The 22,943-nt window shown below is 42.9% G+C and overlaps 1 protein-coding gene and 1 long non-coding RNA gene across 4 annotated transcripts in view; both read right to left on the bottom strand.

Annotated features, from left to right (window-relative positions):
* Positions 1 to 220: 220 nt before the first annotated feature.
* Positions 221 to 22,943, bottom strand: part of PAFAH1B2 (platelet activating factor acetylhydrolase 1b catalytic subunit 2) — a 33,161-nt gene continuing 10,438 nt past the window's right edge. For all 3 annotated transcript variants that reach the window (XM_002708388.5, XM_008260907.4, XM_051848969.2), the window contains exons 3-6: positions 13,979 to 14,068; positions 12,599 to 12,715; positions 11,225 to 11,347; positions 221 to 3,431 (exon numbers count right to left, since the gene is read on the bottom strand). In XM_002708388.5, the coding sequence (XP_002708434.1) occupies positions 3,153 to 3,431; positions 11,225 to 11,347; positions 12,599 to 12,715; positions 13,979 to 14,068 (609 nt within the window). In that variant the 3' untranslated portion in view covers positions 221 to 3,152. The remainder of the gene's footprint in view (positions 3,432 to 11,224; positions 11,348 to 12,598; positions 12,716 to 13,978; positions 14,069 to 22,943) is intronic.
* LOC138850681 (uncharacterized) lies at positions 15,160 to 18,692 on the bottom strand. The gene is made up of 2 exons (XR_011390780.1): positions 15,960 to 18,692; positions 15,160 to 15,586 (listed from the first exon to the last, which is right to left on the bottom strand). It is a non-coding gene; the product is annotated as an uncharacterized lncRNA (long non-coding RNA).

Below are 22,943 nucleotides of genomic sequence, written 5' to 3'. Positions count from 1 at the left end.
TTGTTTTTTCTCCCAGATACTGTGGCCAGTCTGAAATAGATTCTTCCACTTCTCTCCTTAGATTCCTTAGGACACCTACTCGCCCCATCTCACCCCCCTGAGAAGGTGAGTGATGAGACTCAACTTCTCATCCATTCAATTCCACTGAAGCATTCAATTTGCTTGTGATAAGATAAGGGAATCCAAACGATAATAAAGGAGACACAAAGACATCAGCAAGTTTGAGTGAAATGTTTACATTTATATTGAAATATGCACTAAACAGAATGAGTTCTACTAGTCAATGAAACTTTGCCAAAGCAGAATCACAAACTTCCGTTGGGGAGGTTCAGTCAGCTAGCAGCAGTGATCCCCAAGCAGGAACACCAAGGAGAAGCTTGCAGGACCCCTCTCCCAAAAAAGCCTCCTTGTACGAGGCCCACACTCACTTCTCCCACATGCACCCACACAGATTTGGGAGCTTGGACATGCTCCTCATTTTCATATATTTTTAGTTTCTTCTTCACTGCAATAAATATAAAATTGGCAATGCTCATACACCACAGCACAGACAGTATTTCAGGCTTTAGCATATAACTGTAAACAGTGACTAGGTTAAAAAAAATAAAAAGAAGTTGGAAATATATTTTTAAACAACAGACAGAATTCTTAAGAGCAGGGCATGAGCTACTCAAGATTTGTTTTGTTGGGTTCAGGTTTTTGACAAAAGATTGAGGTTTAGGCAGATGTCCTAAGCAGTCCATATAGACCCAAGGTGGTAGCAAGGGCACGTCTGTGGCCATCTAGAGTATAGGGACAGCAGACAACCTGCCCTAGGTCACCTCTGGCAGTATATCTTTAACCTGCTATGTTCGAGATGAGATCACAGACATACTGTCCCATCATGGCTGCCATCTAGCGTAGCAGGAATGGTGGGCAAAGAAATTACTGAGATAAAAACAGAATAGTATCTCTGTTAGCTGCCTGGAAAGTTGGCCCCTAATCACGACAACTAGGACATTTCACTTAGACAGTGCATTATAGATTTCTAAAAGTACAAAAGATTAGGCAGTAAGTTCTGTCACTGAAGCAAACTGGGATGTCAATTAAAGAAAAGTAGAGTGATAGCTTTTGTCTAAAGCAGTGCAAAGAAATCTGGCAAGAAATGAAAGTGGACCCAGTATCTGTACATTAGCAACACGACAGAATCGTATTTAAAAGGCTAGTGGTTCCAATACTATTGCTTGAATAGCTCTGGCAGATGTAGTAACATCTGAGGTTTGTACTCACAAACAAAGAAGCTGATGGCCAGCCCACAAAGGGCTATTGATCCTCGGTCGAGAGAGAAGCTGAAAGCACATGCTGCAGGAGCAAGCTCAGGAGCTGATTTGGATCATACTCACTCCCTGACAAACAGAAAGAAACCTGCATAGGAAACTGTCTTTGTACACACAGAATTCTGGCTTCATTAGTTCTGCTTCCACCTATACCGCAGTTAAGAAAAAAATCTGTGCTGAAAAACAAGAACCTGGGCTGCTAAAAACATAAAGAAAATTTCAAAATAGTAAACAAGTTTAGTAAACACCATATGTATTTTCAATCGCTAATGAAGACATGATAGATTCAGAAAAGTGTGTGCTTTTTAAAGAAAGACAAAAAAAAAAACACAAATTCTAGAGACTGCACAAGAAAAAAGCCCAAGTTCTATCCCTCTGAATCAGAAATGAATCTTAGCATAAATCGGCAACCCTCCTCCAATATACAACGCACCGCCATTTGCCTTGCAAGCAGAATATACAACACACAACTCGGTTACTGAATGTGAATGTGAAGCGGAATCACTGCAGAGCACAGGTCGATGGGTCGATGCAATACCCACCTGGTCCAGTTTGTGCATATTCCATAGGTATACTGAACGACAAATCATCTACTCTCTCATTATTTTTTAAGTGGCAATTCTTGAAGCTCAAGGAAGTCATTAGATTCTAAGAACTCTCTTGAAAGAAATTCTTCTGAAGATATGTTAGTGAGAAACCCTAAAAGTTAAATGAACCTAGTACTTTTTTACTAAAAGATGGGGTAAAGGTAGAATGTTTATTCTGAAGAGCAGCTTCACTGTTTCCCCATGGAAAAAGCCAAGTTTTTTGGACTGATATAATTTAAAAACAAGCCAATTTTAAAAATAATAAAATATACATCTTAAGAGCCTATAAAATTTGAAACAATGCCAGGCATTACAGGATAGGAAATAGAATTCTGATTATTTTTTCCCCAAAAGGAAACTGTAACAGGTTTTAAGGGAAAAACCAGACAAAGCAGACTCTGAATATGGATAGCACTACACAGACTTGACAGCACAGAACACCACACGAGAATGAGTTATACATCAGCAATATATGAGAGTAACTGGCTGGGGACTTACACTTTCAGCAACAGAGCCCCTAGGTCAAAAATGTTAAAAGCTTGTAATGTTAAGGGCAAAAGAAGTGGGGACAAGGGAAAAGGCTGCATGCATGGGTCTATTATAGACATGATATTCAGCAGCATAAAAATCATACCCTCCAAAGAGTCCTCCAAATGGGGCAAAAACCTGTTTTTCACTGCTAAAAAATTAAGAGAGTGGAACAAATTCACTTGTAACTATAAATCTTCCATATCTGAATGACAAGCATGTTTAATCCAATGCTGTATGTTAAGAAAATGCTGAGGATACATAGGAGTAAATTATGGCTAAATTATGAGCCTTCAAAACTGGAAAAACAAAAACCCCACATTTTAAAGCCAAATAGGTGTGAGTGAAAATTATTATATATGACATAATCCATAGAAAAAAAGGCCAAGAAAAGAATCTTCATATTGTTCAGTATTTAGGCTTGATGTTGTTCTAGGAAAAACAGCGATAATTCAACGAATGTGTCACACATACAACTAAAAAGTCCCCTTCTTGTTTCCAATGAATTTAAACAACAATCTTCTTGGCTAATTTTTCTCCTGTGTCAAACAAACCTATGTACAGGACCAGTTTGAATCCCTCCTCCCTTTCAAACACTAGGTATGAACATCCAGGAACATTCTACAATGCAAAGTGCCTTAAGAAAGAGAAGGATTCTGTAGTGCCAGTGACATAACTGATCTCGGGAAGCTGGGAAGCTATTAACACCGATGGGAGCCAGTCAGGCAATGGTGGTCTGCTTCTCCTCGGGTGTTTCCTCCAACAACTGCATGATCAGTTCATGGAGGGGTTTGCAGATCTTTGCATAGCCGCCTCCCGTGAGATGCAGAAAATCAAACATGTCGTGGCAGGAGATGGCACCGTCCGAGTGCACGAAGCCCCCATCTGTATCCAGTAGCTGCACATTGGCAAGCTTCGGCAGGGAAACCTTGAGAAGTTGGTTCACCTTGGCATTCTTTTGCCTCAAAGGGTTGGGCTTCTCACCTCGAGGTAACAAACCCTGGGCAGAGCAAAGAACATGAAATGAGAAGATTCATTCATTCTTCTGTAATATTTACTTCTGCTTTCAGATATTCCCGAATAACCTGCTTTGATTTCTGAAACTCTGGACCACAACAGTTTTAATGAAAGCTGAGCATTCCTTCTTAGTTTCTTCACAGGGTCTTCTTTCCCTCCTTTCCCATAATTGTATTCTGCAGGTAACTTCTCCTTGGCCCACTATTCTTCCCACTCCGACCACTTTCAGCCAAACTTCTCCCTCGAGTTTTAGAATTACATGCTGAACATGCAGTTACAGAACCACACTTGAATGCTGCTCAGGCAGTCCAAACTTAACATGATCTAAAGCAGCGCACCATCATCCTCCCCGCAAACTAGGTCTCTTACACATTCTATCAACTGGTTGTCCTAGCATCCCTGAGGATCTCACCCCACCACCTTGTCTACTGATCATTAAATTATGCACCTTTTGCATTCTAAATTCTTCTCTAATCCATTAAATATACTACCATAGATGGGAAACTTATCACCTTTCACCTACATTAATGTAAAAATCTCCTCGCTGGTTTTCCTACTTCCAGTGTTGTCTTCTCTTCAATCTATTCTCCACAAAGCTTTCAGAATGTCCAGTACAAATGCACACCTGTCCATTACTGTCACATGGAGCCTACACCATAACGTACCATGAGAAGGTTAGAAAGAATGTTATCTTGATGAATCAGAGCCACATAATATCTGGTAGGATGAAACAGCAATATGGCCTCAATCAATTTTTAACTTACATGTTAATGGTCTATCATAACTTTCAGATAAATCAGATGTCTGTCATCCTACTATAATAAAGGAAAGAAAAGCCTGCTCTTACATAGCAAGAGCAAAGTTTTATCATCTGAAAGGAGTCTTTAAAGAGGCAGACATTGCATGCAAAGGGTTGTAGTATAGCATATAGTAGATTAAGCTTAGGACACCCACATCCCATACAACTGCTGGTTCAAGTCCAGCCTGCTCCACTTCTGATCCAGCTCCTTGCTAATGAGCCTGGGAAGCAGTGGATGATGGCTCAAGTACTCGACTTCCTGCCACATATGTGGCAGAGCTGGATGGAGTTCCTAGTTTTAGCCTGGCCCGGCTACAGCTGTTTTGGGCATCTGAGGAGTGAACTAGCCAATGGAAGATCTCTATCTCTTTCTGTCACTTTGCCTTTCAAATAAATTAAATAAATAAAATTAAAGTAGACTTTAAGAGGTCTTATTTTGGGCTGGCGCCATGGCTCACTTGGTTAATCCTCCGCCTGCAGCGCCGGCATCCCATATGGGTGCCAGTTCTAGTCCCGGTTGCTCCTCTTCCAGTCCGGCTCTCTGCTGTGGCCCGAGAGGGCAGTGGAGGATGGCCCAAGTGCTTGGGCCCCTGCACCCGCATGAGAGACCAGGAAGAGGCACCTTGCTCCTGGCTTCGGTTCGGCACAGCGCCGACCGTGGTGGCCATTTGAGGAGTGAACCAACGGAAGGAAGACCTTTCTCTCTGTCTCTCTCTCTCACTGTCTATAACTCTGTCAAAAAAAAAAAAAAAAAAAAAAGAGGTCTTATTTCACAAAAAGAGATTTTCTGTGGGTATTTTCTTTAAAAAATAAAATACTCAAAATATTAACATCTACTTTAAATTTTTTCAGCAAGATGTTAGAGATGTTAGAACTTCGATTACCAATTATATGATTGCATAGTTCCCAAAGAGAATTATACAAAATTATGACTCTGTTATTCTAGGGGCCGGCGCTGTTGCGCAGTGAGTAAATCTGCCACCTGCAGTACCAACATCCCTTATGGGCAGATCCCAACTGCTCCACCTTCTGATCCGGCTCCCAGCTATGTCCTGGGAAAGCAGAGAAGTTCCTGGGCCTTTGCACCCACGTGGGAGACTCGTAAGAAGCTCCTGGCTCCTGGCTTTAGATCAGCTCAGCTCCGGCCATTGCGGCCATCTGGGGAGTGAACCAGCACATGGGAGACCTCGCTCTCTTTCTGCCTCCACCTCTCTGTAACTCTGCCTTTCAAATAAATAAATCTTTTTTGAAAAAATGATGCTACCTTGATCCATGTCCTATCCTTGTTAACCCTTTGTGTCCCATCATAATCTATATTAGACACCTACAAAGATTTAAATTGAGCAATAAATATACCACTAATGGTAACTCTGATACAAATTTTGGCATTGAAAAATTTACAGAATCGGAAACTTGAGACTTAATGGGTCAAGTTCCTCAAAAAATTCAAAAGCTGAAGTCAATCCTAAACCTTAGTTTAACATGAATATTAAAAGCATAAGGCTCTGGGGCCAACACGGTGGCACACTAGGTTAATCCTCCGCCTGCGGCGCCGGCATCCCATATGAGTGCCAGGTTCTAGTCCCAGTTGCTCCTCTTCCAGTCCAGCTCTCTGCTGTGGCCCGGGAAGGCAGTGGAGGATGGCCTAAGTCCTTGGGCCCCTGCACCTGCATGGGAGACCAGGAAGAAGCTCCTGGTTCCTGGCTTCGGATCGGCATAGCTCTGGCCATGGTGGCCATTTGGGGAGTGAACCAACAGAAGAAGACCTTTCTCTCTGTCTCTCTCACTGTCTGTAACTTTACCTGTCAAATAAATAAATAAAAATCTTAAAAAAAAAAAAAAAAAGGTAACAGGCTCTACACCTAATAGTTAATACAGAAGAGCAGCTTTCAATGTTGACATATCAAAGTCTGGCTGAAATTATAAGCAACCAGGAAAGACAGCCAGTGAACAATAAATAAACATTTTGTTCTGACTTTCAAAGACTACCACAGCAATCAAATTCATAAAGAATGATTAAGCCTCAAAAACAAGGCAGCATATTTATTACTGAAAATTTCAGGCAATGATGAGAAAATTGGCTCATGTATTTGCACAGCATTCCACTTGATATGGGTATTGTGCTGTGTTGCTTTTCTCTTTGATTTCAAATAACTGCTAAAATATAATATATATAAAATATAAATATATAGAATATAATTTTTAATTGACAGGTAGAGTTATAGGCAGTGAGAGAGAGACAGAGAGAAAGGTCTTCCTTCCATTGGTTCACTCCCCAAATGGCCGCTAAGACCAGCGTTGTGCCAATCCGAAGCCAGAACCAGGAGCCAGGTGCTTCCTCCTGGTCTCCCATGCAGGTGCAGGGGCCCAAGCACTTGAGCCATCCTCTACTGCCTTCCCAGGCCACAGCAGAGAGCTGGACTGGAAGAGGAGCAACTGGGACTAGAACCCAGCGCCCATATGGGATGCCGGAGGCGCAGGTGGAGGATTAACCAAGTAAGCCATGGCGTCAGCCTCAGCAAAATAAACTTTTAATGAAGAATAACACTATACTCCTAATCTCTTCACTTTGTAGCAACAGTTTTAATTTTGTTTCCTTTTAGCCCTTTTCCAATTGCATCTGTACTTTTAAGTAACCCTAAATATATCTATTGTTTAGTATTCCAATTTTTTGCTTAAACACACCATAAAGTCTGTTTTCTTTTCTTTTCTTTTTTGGACAGGCAGAGTGGACAGTGAGAGAGAGAGACAAAGAGAAAGGTCTTCCTTTTCCGGTGGTTCACCCCACAATGGCCGCTGCAGCTGGCGCACCGCACCGATCCGAAGCCAGGAGCCAGGTGCCTCTCCTGGTCTCCCATGCAGGGCCCAAGGACTTAGACCATCCTCTACTGCACTCCTGGACCACAGCAGAGAGCTGAACAGGAAGAGGAGCGACCGGGACAGAATCCGGGGCCCCAACTGGGACTAGAACCTGGTGTGCCGGCGCTGCAGGTGGAGGATTAGCCTATTGAGCCACAGCGCTGGCCCAAAAAGTCTGTTTTCACACAGCCCTAACTGTACTGTGGTTAGTGCTACTATATTCAATGACTTCTAGGAGGATACTTCAAAATGTTGATAGAAAAGCAGAATTAAGGAAGTAGGAGTTATGGTATAGCAGATTAAGGTACCATTTGGGATACCGGTATCCCTATCAAAAACCGAGTCCAGTCCTCTCACTCTATGCTTCCAACCCAGCTTCCTGTTAATGTACCTTGGAGGCAGCTGATGATGGTCCAAGTACTTGGGTCCCTGCCACCCAAAAGGGAGACCCTGATGGAGTTTCTGGCACCTGGCATCAACCTGGTCCAGCCCCAGGCTGTTGCAGGCATTTGGGGAGTGAAGAAGTAGATTAAAGATAAATTTTGGGGCTGGTGCCAGATAAAGCCGCCGCCTGCACTGCCAGTATCCCATATGGGCGCCAGTACGGGTCCTGGCTGCTCCACTTCTGATTCAGCTCTCTGCTATGACCTGGGAAAGCAATGGAAGATGGCCCAAGTCATTGGGTCCCTGTTTCTGCATGGGAAACCCAGAAGAAGCTCTTGGTTTCAGATCAGCACAGCTCTGGCCATTGTGGCACATATGGGAGTGAACCAGTGGATGGAAGACCTCTCTCTCTGCCTGTGCCACTCTAACTCTGCCTTTCAAATAAATAAATAATAATAAAAAAGACAAATCTGTCACATTGCCTTTCAAATAATATTTAAAAAAAAAAAAAAAAGCATAATTAGGCCGGCGCTGCGGCTCACTAGGCTAATCCTCCGCCTTGCGGCGCCGGCACACCGGGTTCTAGTCCCAGTCGGGGCGCTGGATTCTGTCCCGGTTGCCCTTCTTCCAGGCCAGCTCTCTGCTGTGGCCAGGGAGTGCAGTGGAGGATGGCCCAAGTGCTTGGGCCCTGCACTCCATATGAGACCAGGGTAAGTACCTGGCTTCTGCCTTCGGATCAGCGCGGTGCGCCGGCCGCAGCGCGCCAGCCACGGCAGCCATTGGAGGGTGAACCAACGGCAAAAAGGAAGACCTTTCTCCTATCTCTCTCTCTCACTGTCCACTCTGCCTGTCCAAAAAAAAAACAACAACAACAAAACATAATTAAAGATGTTTATTTTGACATAAAACAATTTTGAACTACATGTGCAGTTTTATCATAATATGAATTTTGTACTTTTTGAGGTACACTTGTATAATCATTTATGTCGTTCACTATTTACAATGTTTTTAGTACCATTAACACTATAATTGACACCTCTGTATATAAAGCTTAAAAATCTGCTTGAAACAAAGAATACTGATGAAAAAGATTTATTCAGCAATATTCATACAAATATTTCCTGAACTACTATGTACCAGCTGCTGTACCTGACAAGTAGATTTTTTTTTTTTTTTTTTTTTTGACAGGCAGAGTGGACAGTGAGAGAGAGAGACAGAGAGAAAGGTCTTCCTTTGCCGTTGGTTCACCCTCCAATGGCCGCCGCGGCCGGCGTGCTGCGGCTGGCGCACCGCACTGATCCGATGGTAGGAGCCAGGAGCCAGGTGCTTTTCCTGGTCTCCCATGGGGTGCAGGGCCCAAGAACCTGGGCCATCCTCCACTGCACTCTAACCACAATATAGGCCGGCGCCGCGGCTCACTAGGCTAATCCTCCGCCTTGCGGCGCCGGCACACCGGGTTCTAGTCCCAGTTGGGGCGCCGGATTCTGTCCTGATTGCCCCTCTTCCAGGCCAGCCCTCTGCTGTGGCCAGGGAGTGCAGTGGAGGATGGCCCAAGTGCTTGGGCCCTGCACCCCATGGGAGACCAGGAAAAGCACCTGGCTCCTGGCTCCTACCATCGGATCAGCGCGGTGCGCCGGCCGCGGTGGCCATTGGAGGGTGAACCAACGGCAAAGGAAGACCTTTCTCTCTGTCTCTCTCTCTCACTGTCCACTCTGCCTGTCAAAAAAATAAATAAATAAATAAATTAAAAAAAAAAAATAACCACAATATAATCCATTCTGGAGTAAGGCAAGATATAAATATTTTTTTGTTTTTGTTTTTAAGATTTACTTATTTATTCGAAGGTCAGAGTTACACAGAGAGGGAGAGGCAGAGAGAGAGGAGGCAGGATATAAATAAATACATCAACAAAACAAATAAGGACTATATTAATAAAAAAAAATAAGAACTGGCTCCCTAGCACCTGCACGATAAAATCCGAACTCCCTAACATAACAAACTCCTATGTGACCTGGCTAGCCCTCTTTCTTCCAACCATTCTAGCCTCAAACTTTATGCAGCTTCCTCTGCTCACCTAACAAACATGTACAAGTACAAGCCTTTAATCATTTTTTACATCATTTGCGGTATCTATCTTCTTTCCTTCATTAGCTTGGAGACCAATGAATTCTTTAAAGCACATTAAGTTGTCAACTTTCATGTCTAAAACATTCACGTTCTCCTCTTACTGCCATGTGCATATAGCATAATAATTTTCCTTTTATTGCTGTTTCCATCCACTAGACTATGGGCTCCTTGAGAGGGACTGTCTTACTCATTTCTGTATACTCAGGACCTAGGATAATACTTTGTACACAGTTACTCTCGTTTGTTGAGTAAATAGCTGCTTAACACTATCTCATTAAGGAACCACATATACAAGGGGTCTTCAGAGAGTTTATGGAAGATGTGTATTGTGAAAAACTATTCATGGATTCCAGGTTTTTGCACCAAAACAAATATGTCTTTTAATTTCATTTTCCATGAACTTTTTGAAATACTTTTGCATATTACATTTTGTTAAATAAATGCTTCAAGTTGAGCTACAAATACGGACAGCTACTTTTATACTGAAATAAGACAGTGCTTCCTTTCTGAGACCATAAATAATTAATGCTTTAATAGTAAGAAAGGGTAGGGCCGGTGCCGTGGCTCACTTGGATAATCCTCTGCCTGCAGTGCCGGCACCCCGGGTTCTAGTCCCAGTTGGGGCGCCGGGTAGTTGTCCCAGTTGCTCCTCTTCCAGTCCAGATCTCTGCTCTGGCCCAGGAGGGCAGTGGAGGATGGCCCAAGTGCTTGGGTCCCTGCACCCACATGGGAGACCAGGAGGAAGCACCCGGCTCCTGGCTTTGGATGAGCGCAGCGCCAGCCGAGGCGGCCATAAGGGGAGTGAACCAACGGAAGGAACACCTTTCTGTCTGTCTCTCTCACTGTCTATAACTCTCTCTCACTGTGTAACTCTGCCTGTCAAAAAAAAATTTTTTTTAATTAAAAATAAAAAAAATAGTAAGAAAGGGTAGCACTTTCCATTAGGAGTAAGATTAAGTTCACCACCTATAAAATACCAACAATGCAACAGAACCACACACCTAACTTGATCCAAACTCAGGAAAAACAGACTCATGGTTCTGGCAAATCTCACATAATTTTTACCAACAGATCTTTAAAAAAGGGTATGTGAGGCAACAAAAGATTTCCACACTTCTAAACAAGGATAAGAAAAAAGATGATCTCCCAGCTGGTATGGGAAACGATGAGACATATATATGAGAGATATATATGTCTTCTCTCATAGGTATATGAGAGAAGAGGTCAACAGAGGTACCATACACTGCTTCCACCCCACAACTGTACTCCTCAGTGAGTGATCACACCTTCTTTTTTTTTTTTTTTTTTTTTTGACATAGTTAGTGAGAGAGAGACAGAGAGAAAGGTCTTCCTTCCGTTGGTTCACCCCCCAAATGGCCACAACGGCTGGTGCTGCACTGATCCGAAGCCAGGAGCCAGGTGCTTCCTCCTGGTCTCCCATGCGGGTGCAGGGGCCCAAACACTTGGGCCATCCTCCACTGCCCTCCTGGGCCACAGCAGAGAGCTGGACTGGAAGAGGAGCAACCAGGACTAGAACCCAGCGCCCATGAGTGACACACTTCTAAACAGAGTCCTTAGCTAACTTAAATATAACAAAGACTACATACCAATACAATGATTTTGGCCTGTGGCTGCCTTGTATTAATAAGCTGAACAATGGCCTCGATTCCACCTGCTACTTCTTCTGCTGTATTTTCATGGTTGTTTGTTCCTACCCAGACAACAATGACCTGTAATTGAAGGAAGAAAAGAAGGTAAGTATCTAGTGATAAAGGAAATGTCCAACATTTAGATTGAAATTTTATTTCAAAAATCAAAAAAAGAAAGATGAATTTTTCGAATGATATTTGTTAAGTGCAGCTGGGTAGCTATCTTAAAACACTGATTCATACCTTATCTCACATATCAGGATAAAGTCCAAAAAGATTAACATCTAAGTGGCAAGATGATACTAGAAGGAAATAAGGAAGAATTCTTTCATCATAGAGTTTGATGCTAACCTCTCCAAATCCAAAAATTATACAAAAAAGATTAATGAATTCAACTGTATAAACTAAAATCTTCTGTATGTAAAAAAAAATTTATATAAATAACATCTAAATCTGGGGGAAGATATTTACCACTCCCATTATAAAGACTTGGTCACCCTCGTTAGAAGTGTCATCTATAATAATGAAATAGCAAAGGGAGTGATACGGATGTTATGCTGCACTCAAAGAAGTCACAGGATAGAGGTGGGATGCAGTTTTAACATTTTGCTCTTAAAAAAAAATCACTTTACAATTTTGCTATCATTTAAGATGCATACATTTTATTATACTTGTATGACCCAACAAAGTAACTTCCTACTTTGTCCCCAAAGAAAGGTACAGACACAATTTTTTCTATTAGAAAGGCAAAGAAAACATACTTTCAAAAAAGTAACTTTTATCAGTGATTCAGCTTTGTGTTTTTTTTCCCCAAATTTGAAAAAACAGACACTGTGCCAACTCAGGAAGTTTATATGATAGTGTTCTGGATAGAGATAATTTTCTGCTCTGAATTTTCTTTAGAATAACTTGGAGACCCAGATTACTAATTTGTTTATAAGGTCAAACAGATCCAAATTACTTCCTCAAGTGAATCATGGCACGGCTCCCATGGCCCACCTATGAGCAGTTTCCCCCTCACAGCCCCAGATCCATGCATTCCACAGAATAGCACACTTCATTAACATCAAATCTCTTCCCACAACTGAAGCAGATAATTACAATAATTAAAAATACAACCCAGACAAACAACATGCTGGTTTCTTAATTAGATAAATACTTTGTGTTCTTAAGCAATGACAATATCACTGGCCCTACAGGGGCATGAGATGAATAGCAACAGCGAAACAGTGCTTTAAAGAAGCAATGCTTTACTACCAGTTTCACACAATTTAACTACTTAAAAAAGAGCCAATATTAACAATATTCTTCTAGAAAAATGTTTATTTTTACCTTAGGTTTAATGTTCTCCAGCTCTCCATTCTTTAGTCTCCACAAAACATGTCTTGTTGTATCTCCCCCAATTCCAAAATTCAGTGCATGAAGTGGGGAAAAAAGTTCTCGCCATATCTGAAGAGAAAAACGAGTTAGTTAGGCTAAAATTAGTAGGAAACAAATCTTCATCTGAAGTAACACTTGAGATTTCATTTATTTGAAATGCAGAGTTAGAAGATAGAGAGGTCTTCTATCTGCTGATTCACTCCCCAAATGGCTGCAATGCCTGGGGTTGGGCCAGGCAAAGCCAGGAGCCAGTAACTTCATTCTAGTCTCCCACATGGGTGCAGAGGCCCAATCTCTTGGGCCACCTTCTGCTGCTTTCCCAGGTGCATTAGCAGGGAGCTGGATCAAAAGTGAAGCAGCTATAACTTGAACCGGCACCCACTTGGGATGCTGGTATTGTGGGGTGTGATATCACAATGCCAGCCCCAACTATTTTTTTTCTGTATTCAAACGTAACTCTGCAAATATTGTGCCACTCACTGTTGAAAAAGCTTTGGAAAGGGGCTGACATTGTGGCATGACAAGTTAAGCCACCACCTGCGATGCTGGCATCCCATATAGGCACCAGTTCGAGACCTGACTGTTCCAATCCAGCTCCCTCGTAATGCACCTGGGAAAGCAGTGGAAGATGACCCAAGTGCTTGGGTCCCTGCCACCCATATGGGAGACCCAGAAAAATCTCCGGGCTCCTGGCTTCGGCCTGGCATAGCTGCAGCCATTTGGGGAGTCAACCAACAAATGGAAGATATCTCTCTCTCTCTGTAATTCTTCCAAATAAATAAAAAAAATAAATCTTTAGAAAAAAAAGGCTTTGGAGATGGCTTTTTAAAAAAAAGATGTATTTATTTGAAAGGCAGAGTTAGAGAGAGAGGGATAAACAAAGTCAGAGAGAGATCTCATCTGCTGGTTTACTCCCTAGATGCCAAGGCTAGGCTGAAGGAAGGAGCCAGAAACTCTACTCAGGTTTCCCATGTTGCCTCCCAGGTGCCATTAGAGGATGCAGTGAATCAGAAGCACGTAGTAGTTTGGACTCAAACCAGGCACTCCAATATGGTATGCAAGCATCCCAAGCAGAGGCTTAACCTGCAGTACCACAATGTCAATCCCTATTTAACTACTCAAAGGAACACGGCAGAACAGAAACCAGATGAAGACATTTAGAATGCTGCAGTCAAAAAGAAATAAAGCCATCTTTTCTTTCAAGTATCCTTGCGAAGAATGCCTAAATCAAAAAAGATCCGGAAGAGCCCACTATAGGCTCTCATGCTTATGTCTGCAGGTTCAGTTTAGAATTTACATAGCCAGGAGTCCCCTCACCCCTGCCACCCTTACCTCATACTGCTGCATTAACTGTACCATGGAGTCGCCCACAAACAGGACATCAGGCTCTTTGTCTTTACAATCCAGGACAAATCTGTTGTGCTAATTTGAAGGAAGAAGAAAAATTAGAAACTGGCATTTCTTTCCCTATGAGATTTCTCATCCTAGAAAAAAAAAGTTGTCCAACCAGTTACTGTTGTTACACCTTTCTGGAGGGGGCTCTCTGTAAAGCTTATTATTCTCATTCTGCAATTAACTGTTAGAATTTTCTTCTTACTCTTACCATATTCATCACTTCAACATGTTCAAGAAAACCAGAATACAAAAATACACTTAACATAGTTTAAAGTTTATCAGCACCCGCATGGGAGACCAGGAGGAAGTACCTGGCTCCTGGCTTCAGATCGGCTCAGCGTGCCAGCCGCAGCGGCCATTTGGAGGGTGAACCAACGGAAGGAAGACCTTTCTCTCTGTCTCTCTCACTGTCTAACTCTGCCTGTCAAAATAAAATAAAATAAAATAAATTTTAAAAAGTGTATCATTTCCTCAAATTTTTATTAGGAAAATTTCAAGTATATAGAAAAGTTGTAAAAGTTCAACAAATACCTATACATCTACAATGAATAAAATTTTCCCAGGTTTCCTTTTAAGGATTTTAATTATTTAGTTGGAAGGCATAGTGACAGAGATCTTCCATTCACTGGTTCACTTCCCAAATGCCCAAAAAAGCCAGGGATGGGCCAAGTTGAAGCCAGAGTACAGGAACTCTATCTAGATCTCCCACATGGGTGGCAGGAACGTGAGTACTCAGGCCGTCATCTGCTGCCCCCAGGTGCATTAGCAGGAAGCCAGATAGAGAGGGCTAAGTAGCCAGGACTCAGACCAGGGATTCCAATACGGGATGCAGGCATCCCAAGTGGTGATTTAACCCACTGCACCACAATGCTAGTGACCTGTTTTCCTTTTATTTGACAGGCAGAGATCAAAGTACTCCTAATCCTGATCCAATCCCTAAATGACCTTAAGGGCCCCCTGGTTGGGGCAGAAGTCAAAGCTGGGAGCTGGGAACAGGAACTCAATCCAGGTCTGCCATGTGGGTAGTAGGAACCTAGCATCACTGTCTTCTGCATTAGCAGGAAGTTGGAGTCCCACTGATATTTAACCCAGGCACTGCAATATGGGATGATGGTGTCTTTTTTTTTTTTTTTTTTTTTTAAGATTTATTTATTTGAAAGACAGAATCTCACATCACTCCCCAGATGCATGCAACAGCTATGGCTGGGCCAGCCCAAAGCCAGGAGCTTCATCTGGGTCTCCCACATTGCTGGTAGGGCCCAAGCACTTGGGCTGTCTTCCACTGCTTTTCTCAGTCCATTTAACAGGGAGCTGGATTGGAAGTGGAACAGCTGGGACACAACTGGCATCCATAGGATGCCAGTGTCACAGGCAGTGGCTTTACCCGCTATGCCACATTCCCAGACCCTGGGATGAAGGTGTCTTAAACACTGGGCCAAAGCCTTCCTCCTGTGCTTTATTTCTATTTCTGTGTATGCGTTTGCTGAACCATTTGAAGCTAACTTGCAAAAATGACTGATTCTTCATCTCTATTTCAGCATTCATCTATTAATGACATTTTTCTTTTTTTTTTTTTTTTTATTTTTATTTTTTGACAGGCAGAGTGGACAGTGAGAGAGAGAGACAGAGAGAGAAAGGTCTTCCTTTGCCGTTGGTTCACCCTCCAATGGCCGCCGCTGCAGCCGGCGCACCGCGCTGATCCGATGGCAGGAGCCAGGATCCAGGTGCTTTTCCTGGTCTCCCATGGGGTGCAGGGCCCAAGCACCTGGGCCATCCTCCACTGCACTCCCTGGCCATAGCAGAGAGCTGGCCTGGAAGAGGGGCAACCGGGACAGAATCCGGCGCCCCGACCGGGACTAGAACCCGGTGTGCCGGCGCCGCAAGGTGGAGGATTAGCCTATTGAGCCACGGCGCCGGCCTATTAATGACATTTTTCTAAAAACCCATAAACTACTACCATATCTAAGAACCTGACAATCTTGTAACATCCAATATTAAATCCATATTTATTCTTTCCAATTGTTCCAAAGTTAAATAAACTGCTACATCTTTGAGAACTTTTAAAATATTTATTTGCAAGGCAGTTACAGAGAGGAGGAGAGCAGAGAGATCGATCTTCCATCTGCTAGTTCACTCTCCAAATGGTTGCAGCAGCCAGGGCTAGGCCATGTCAAAGCCAGCTTCATCTGGGTCTCCCACATGGGTACAGGGGCTCAAACACTTGGGTCATCTTCCACTGCTTTCCCAGACCCACTAGCAGGGAGCTGGATCAGAAGTGGAACATATGGAACTCGAACCAGCAACCATATGGGATGGGATGCCAGTGCTGAAGGCAGTGGTTTAACCCACTGTGCAGACCACTCTTTTTCTTAAATTATTATTTCATTTATTCAGCTGAGAGTCAGAGAGAGAGCTCCTACCCACTGGTTCACTTCCCAAATGCCCATAATAGTTGGGGCTGGGCCAGGTCAAAGATCAATCCGGGTCTCCCAAGTAGGTGGTAGGGACTCAACCACTGTTGTTTTCCAAAATGCATGCTAACAAGAAGCTGGAAACAGGAACATCACTGAGATTCAAATCCAAGCACTGAGATGTGGGTGTCCCAACTGGTAGCTTAGCCTTTAGATCAAATGTCTGCCCCTTTACTTGTTTTTTTGAACTAGGATCCAATCAAGATCCATGTACTTTATTTGGGTGTTTTAAATATGGACTTTGAAAATGCCTGTTAACTTCCAAGTGTGAGACTTTAGTAAACAAGGACTCAATACTGTTCAGTGGAAACCAGGTTTATAAACAGTAACCAAGTCCTGGAATGCCTCTCAGTTTTAAAGGCACAAGATACAACTGAAAATGAGATTTATTCTATTCATCTATCAAATAAAAAATCCTTTAAAAACTTCAGTGTGTAACTCTTAATGTTTGTTCTGCTGTTTTATTTATGACACATAGAGAGCAAGCAAGCTCCTACTCATCGGTACACTACCCAAATGCCCACAACAGTTGGGGTTCGGTCAGGCTCAGAGCCCAGAGCTGGGAATACTATATGGGTGGTAGGAACCCAAATACTTGGGCCATCATCTGCTGCCTCTTCGGGTATGTATTAACAGGAAGCTGGAGACAGTAGTCAGAACTGGGTATAGAATCCAGGTACTCTGATTTTATAGGTCAAACAGTTGAAGCACCACAAAAAATAAAATTAGACAGTGAATTTGAACACTAACTATATATTGATACTAAAGGATTACTATTTGGAGTGGGTGTTCAGTCTAGTGGTTAAGATATCAGCATCCCACTTCAGAATACCTGGATTTGATTCCCAGTTCTAGCTCCTTACCCCAGCTTTCCGCTAACACATACCCTGGGAGGTAATGGTGACAGCTCAAGTAATTAGGTTCCTGTTCACATATGGGTGACCTAGATTGAGTTCCTGGATCCCAGTTTGGCTGTTGTGGGTATCTGGGGAGTGAACCAGTAGATGAGAGCTGTGTATGTGTGTCTACCTCTCAAACAAACAATATAAAGTATACAAGAGGATGTGCACATTATGCCATTTTATTTATCAGAATTTATCTTATTTATCTGAAATAAAGAAACAGAAAGAGATCCCCCATCCACTAGTTCAATCTCCAAATATTATAATGGCCAAGGCCAGGCCAGGCCAGGCCAAAGCCAGGCACCAGAATACCATCTAAGTCTACCAAGTGGGTGCAGGGGCCCAAGTAATGGGCTGTCTTTCACTGTATTCCCAGGCATATTAGCAGGGAGGCAGATCAGAAGCAGAGCAGCCAAGACTCAAACTAGCACTCCAATATGGGATGCTGATGTTGCAATCAGTGGTAGTTTAACCTGCTATGCCACAACAATGGCCCTAAATGTGACATTTTATATAAAGGACTTGAACATTCATGGATTTTAGTATTTAGGGGAGTCCTGGAACAAATTCCCTGTACAAGGTTACTTCACAGGTACCACAAAGGGTTTAGAGAGGTTTAATCATGACAGTTTTACATTTTCCTTTTTAAAAAAGTTTTACTTTGAAATAATTTTTTGAAAAGATTTCTTTTAAAATATTTATTTGAAAGGCAGAGTTACAGAGAGCAAAAGCCAGGAGTTAGAAACTTCATCTGGGTATCCCACATGAGCGCAAGAGCCCAAGGACTTAAATCATCTTCCAGTGTTTTTCCAGATGCACTAGCAGGGAGCTGGCTCAGAAGTGGAAAAGCTAGGACTTAAAAACTACAGATCATTTAGGATGCTGGAGTTGCAAAGTGGTTTAACACATCAGGCCACAACACAAGTCCCTAGATTATTTGAGAGAGAGAGAGAGAGACAGAGACAGAGACAGAGAAATCTTCCATCAGTTGATTTACTCCCCAGATGGCCAGGCTAAAACGAGGAGCCAAACTTCTTCCAGGTCTCCCACATGGTGGGGCAGGGGCCCAAACACTGGGGCTATCTTCCGCTGTTTTTTCCAGCCCATTAGCAGGGAGCCAGATAGGAAGTGGAGCAACTGGGACGTGAACCAGCACTCATATGGGATGTGGGTGTTGCAGGCATTTTTTTTTTTTTTTTTAAACAGGTAGAGTTAGACTGTGAGAGAGACAGACAGACAGAAAGGTCTTCCTTTGCCGTTGGTTCACCCTCCAATGGCCGCCACGGCCAGCGCGCTGCGGCCGGCGCACCGCGCTGATCCGAAGGCAGGAGCCAGGTGCTTCTCCTGGTCTCCCATGGGGTGCAGGGCCCAAGCACTTGGGCCATCCTCCACTGCACTCCCTGGCCACAGCAGAGAGCTGGCCTGGAAGAGGGGCAACCGGGACAGAATCCAGCGCCCCGACTGGGACTAGAACCTGGTGTGCTGGTGCCGCAAGGCGGAGGATTAGCCTACTGAGCCGCGGTGCCGGCCTGCAGGTATTATCTTTATCCATTATGCCCCAACACTGGCCCCAAAATAATTTTAGATCTATAGATGAGTTTTAAAGATAAGTATGAGTACTTCCATATACCACTCAACTTTCTTCATAGTTAGTATCTTCCATAAACATGATACATTTATCAGAAATAAAGTAATATTGAAAAACACTATCAACTAGTTTATTTAGCTTTCACCAATTTTTCCAGAAATATCCTTTTTCTGTTCCCAGAACCAATTCAGGATACCATGTTACATTTAGCCATCATGTCTTCTCAGTCTCTTCTAATCTGGGACAGCTTCATGGTCTTTGTCATTCATGACTGACTATTTAAAAACTGATCTGAGAAGCAGAGACAGAACGCCCATCCACTGGTTCACTTCCCAAATGCCCACAATAGACAGGACTGAGCTGGGCCAAAGCCAGGAATGTAATCCAGGTCTTCTAAATGGGTAGCAGGAACCCAATTACTTCATTGTCACCACTGCTTCTGAGGGGCTCCATTAATAGGAAGCTGAATTCAGGAACTAGAGTTGGGAACTGAACCAAGGTACTTCAATACAGGACATAGTCTTAACCATTAGACTAAATACCCACTCCAGTTTGACATCTTTTTTATTCTTTTTTTTTTTTTAAAGATTTTTTTTACAAGTCAGAGTTACACAGAGAGAGGAGAGGCAGAGAGAGAGAGAGAGAGTGGTCTTCCATCCAATGGTTTACTCCCCAACTGGCCCCAACGGCCAGAACTGCGCAGATCCGAAGCCAAGAGCCAGGAGCTTCTTCCAGGTCTCCCACGTGGGTACCGGGGCCCAAGGACTTGGGCCATCTTCTACTGCTTTCCCAGGCCATAGCAGAGAGCTGGATCGGAAGTGGAGCAGCCAGGTCTTGAACCGGTGCCCATATGGGATGCCGGTGCTTCAGGCCAGGGCATTTAACCCACTTCGCCACAGCGCTGTACCCCAACCTTTTTTATTCTTGAAGGTTTAATTATTTACTTGAAAGGTCAAGTTACAGAAAGAGAGCGGGAGAGGCAGAAAGAGAGAGAATCTTCCATCTGCTGGTTCAGCCCCCAAATGGTCACAACAGCAGGAGCTGGGCCAGCCCAAAGCCAGGAGCCAGGAGCCTTTTCCAGGTCTCCCAGGTAAGTGCAGGAGCCCAAGCACTTGGGCCATCTTCTGCTGTTTTCCCAGGCAAATTATCATGGAGCTGGATTGGAAGTGGAGCACCTGGGACTTGAACTGGCATCCATCTTTGGCATCTTTGATGAGTACTGGTCAGGTGGTTTATAGAAGCCCTCAATTTGGGTCTGATTTTTCCTCAAGCACAGACTAAGATCATCATCTTTTTTTTTAAAGACTGCCACAGAGATAATATGCCCTCCTTGTTGCATCCTTTCAGCAGGTACATGGTATCACTGTGACTTATTAATAATGATGTTGACACTGATCATTTGCCAGGGTTCTCCAATGAAACGTTATTTTTCATATTCTGTTTGTTAGGAGCCATAAACAAAAACCAGTCTACACTAAAGGTGAGGAAAATTAAGCTGCATCTGCTAGAAGCAGGAACATAAGAAGTATACGGCTGTATGTAAAATCACCAAAGTAATGCAGAGGAACATCCTCTGAGGCTGGGCAAATACTGTATGGTTTCTCCTTAACGTTACATCTACCAGTTTAATTTTTAAAAATGTTCATTCTGGGACATATTTTACAAACTTTATTTATTTATCACTATTTGAAGGGCAAAGAGCTAAGAGATCCTCCATCTGCTGGTTCACTACGCAAATGCCCAAGACAGCTAGAGCTAGGTCATACCAGTCAGAACCTGGAATTCAATGCAGGCCTTCCACTTTAGTGGCAGAAATCCAGTCACCTCAGCCATGACCACTGCTTCCAAGAGTGTTCACCAACAGGAAGCTGGAACGGTAAGTGGGGCCAGGACTCAAACCCAGGAACTGATTCAGGATACAGGCATCACCCTAAGTGGTATCCTAACTATGGCCCAAACACTTGTGTCCACCAATTTTCATATTCTTCAGTGGATCTGCTTTTGGTAGTGATTATCGTGAGAGGTCTACTGATGGTTTTCTTTTCCTCTTTTCCTTCCACAGTAAGTAAAATTCTCCAAATGGGACAGGTGTTGTGGTACAGCAGGTTAAGACCCCAACTGGGACAGCTATATCCCCTACTGCAGTTATCTGTGGTCATGTCCTACTGCCATTTCTGATCCAGCTTCCCGCTAATGTGCCTGGGAAGCAGAGGATGATGACTCAAAAGCTTGGGAACTTACCACTCACATGGGAGACTGATGGAGTTCTTGGCTCCTGACTCCAGACTGGCCCAGTACCAGCTATTGTGGCCATCTGGAGAGTACCCCAATAGAGAGAAGTAATCTCTGACTCTCTCAAGTATACATACATATGTAAAACTTAAAAACACATATTTAGGGGCTAGCGTTGTGGCTCAGCAGGTTAAAGTCCCGGTCTGCGGTGCTAGCATCCCATATGGTCATTGGTTTTAGTCCCAGCTGCTCCTCTTCCAATCCAGCTCTCTGTTCAATCGCCTGGGAAAGCAGTAGAAAATAGCTCAAGCCCTTGGGTCTCCACACCTGCATGGGAGGCCCAAAAGAAGCTCCTGGCTCCTAGTTTCAGATCGACGCAGTTCTGGTGGCCATTTGGAGAGTGATGGAAGACCTCTCTGTCTCTCTCTCTCTCTCTCTGCCTCTCTAACTCTGCCTTTCAAATAAATAAATAAATCTTAAAAAAAAAAAAACTCACATTTTATATATTTAGATGCAACTTATCCCTGTTGCTTATTCATTCAATTATGTATTTATGGAAGTGTGGATTCACGAGCATCTAAGTCATTCTTTGGGTTATAAGCCAAAAATATGATATTATCAACTTTTCTAGTGTCACATTTTGGGTGCTCTTTCAGGCTGGTTCCAAGAGATCAAAATTATCATCAATGAGATGAACCAGTTTCAGATACCCTCTATGTCATACATCACAGGAGACACCTTGCTAGTGACATTCTTATCCACCTTTCTCCCCTCTTCTTCCTTATTTTCTTTTATTACAATATAGGCTAAGTTCATCTTTTATTTTTCCATGCTTCAGCTGTAGAATCAACCAATTCTTCAAGGACTCCCAGTTCCTTTCACTGGACACAGTATTTAGAAACCAAGATTTAGAACTATCTTATATTTTAATTCTTATCATGATAAGTTTTAAAACAATTTATTTCAATATCTAGATCTGTTTTTCTAACATAACTATCTTTTTTTCAGCCAGTGTTCATTATATAAATTCTGTTAACAAGTAAGGAACAACCAAGGCAGCCAGGTTTAGTTAATACTTTTAATAAAGGTAAAAATGGCCTAAATGGCCATCAATGATAAAATGAGCAAATCAAATGTGGTATTTTCATATATAGCAGTGGGTGCTATTTAAAGAATGAAAACTGAGGCCAGTGGCATGGCGCATCAAATTAAGCTGCCACCTGTGATGCCAGTAGCACATATGAGTGCCAGTCTGAGTCCTGGCTGATCTATTTCCAATCGAGCTCCCTGTTAATGAGCCTGGGAAAGCAGAACATGGTCCAAGTACTTGCGCCCCTATCATCCACCAGGGAAACTGGAGTGGAATTCCAGACTCAAGGCTTAAGCTGGAACTGACAGCAGAGCCAGGCATTCTGACATGGGATGAGGGGATCTTTAACTGCTGCTCCAAATGCCAGCTCCCTTAACTTTTTAAAAAATGTAACCTAGTAAGTATAACCAAGGTAACTGACCCATAAGAGAAAAAAACAGTTCAAAAAAATAGTGCCACTCAAAATAAGCTAGTTGACAGATGAATTTGTAAAGCTAAAAGAAAAAACAAAAAACAGAAACAAAAAAAAACAAACAAACAAACACAGAGAATACTATCCAATTATGAGGATTTTAATAGAATCATAATCCACTAGCACATTAAACTTTGAGGACTTAAT

The sequence above is a fragment of the Oryctolagus cuniculus genome, chromosome 1, assembly GCF_964237555.1.
Source record: "Oryctolagus cuniculus chromosome 1, mOryCun1.1, whole genome shotgun sequence".
Taxonomy (NCBI): Eukaryota; Metazoa; Chordata; class Mammalia; order Lagomorpha; family Leporidae; genus Oryctolagus; species Oryctolagus cuniculus.
The sequence above is the reverse complement of the archived record's forward strand: the minus strand, read 5'-3'. Positions and strand labels throughout refer to the sequence as shown.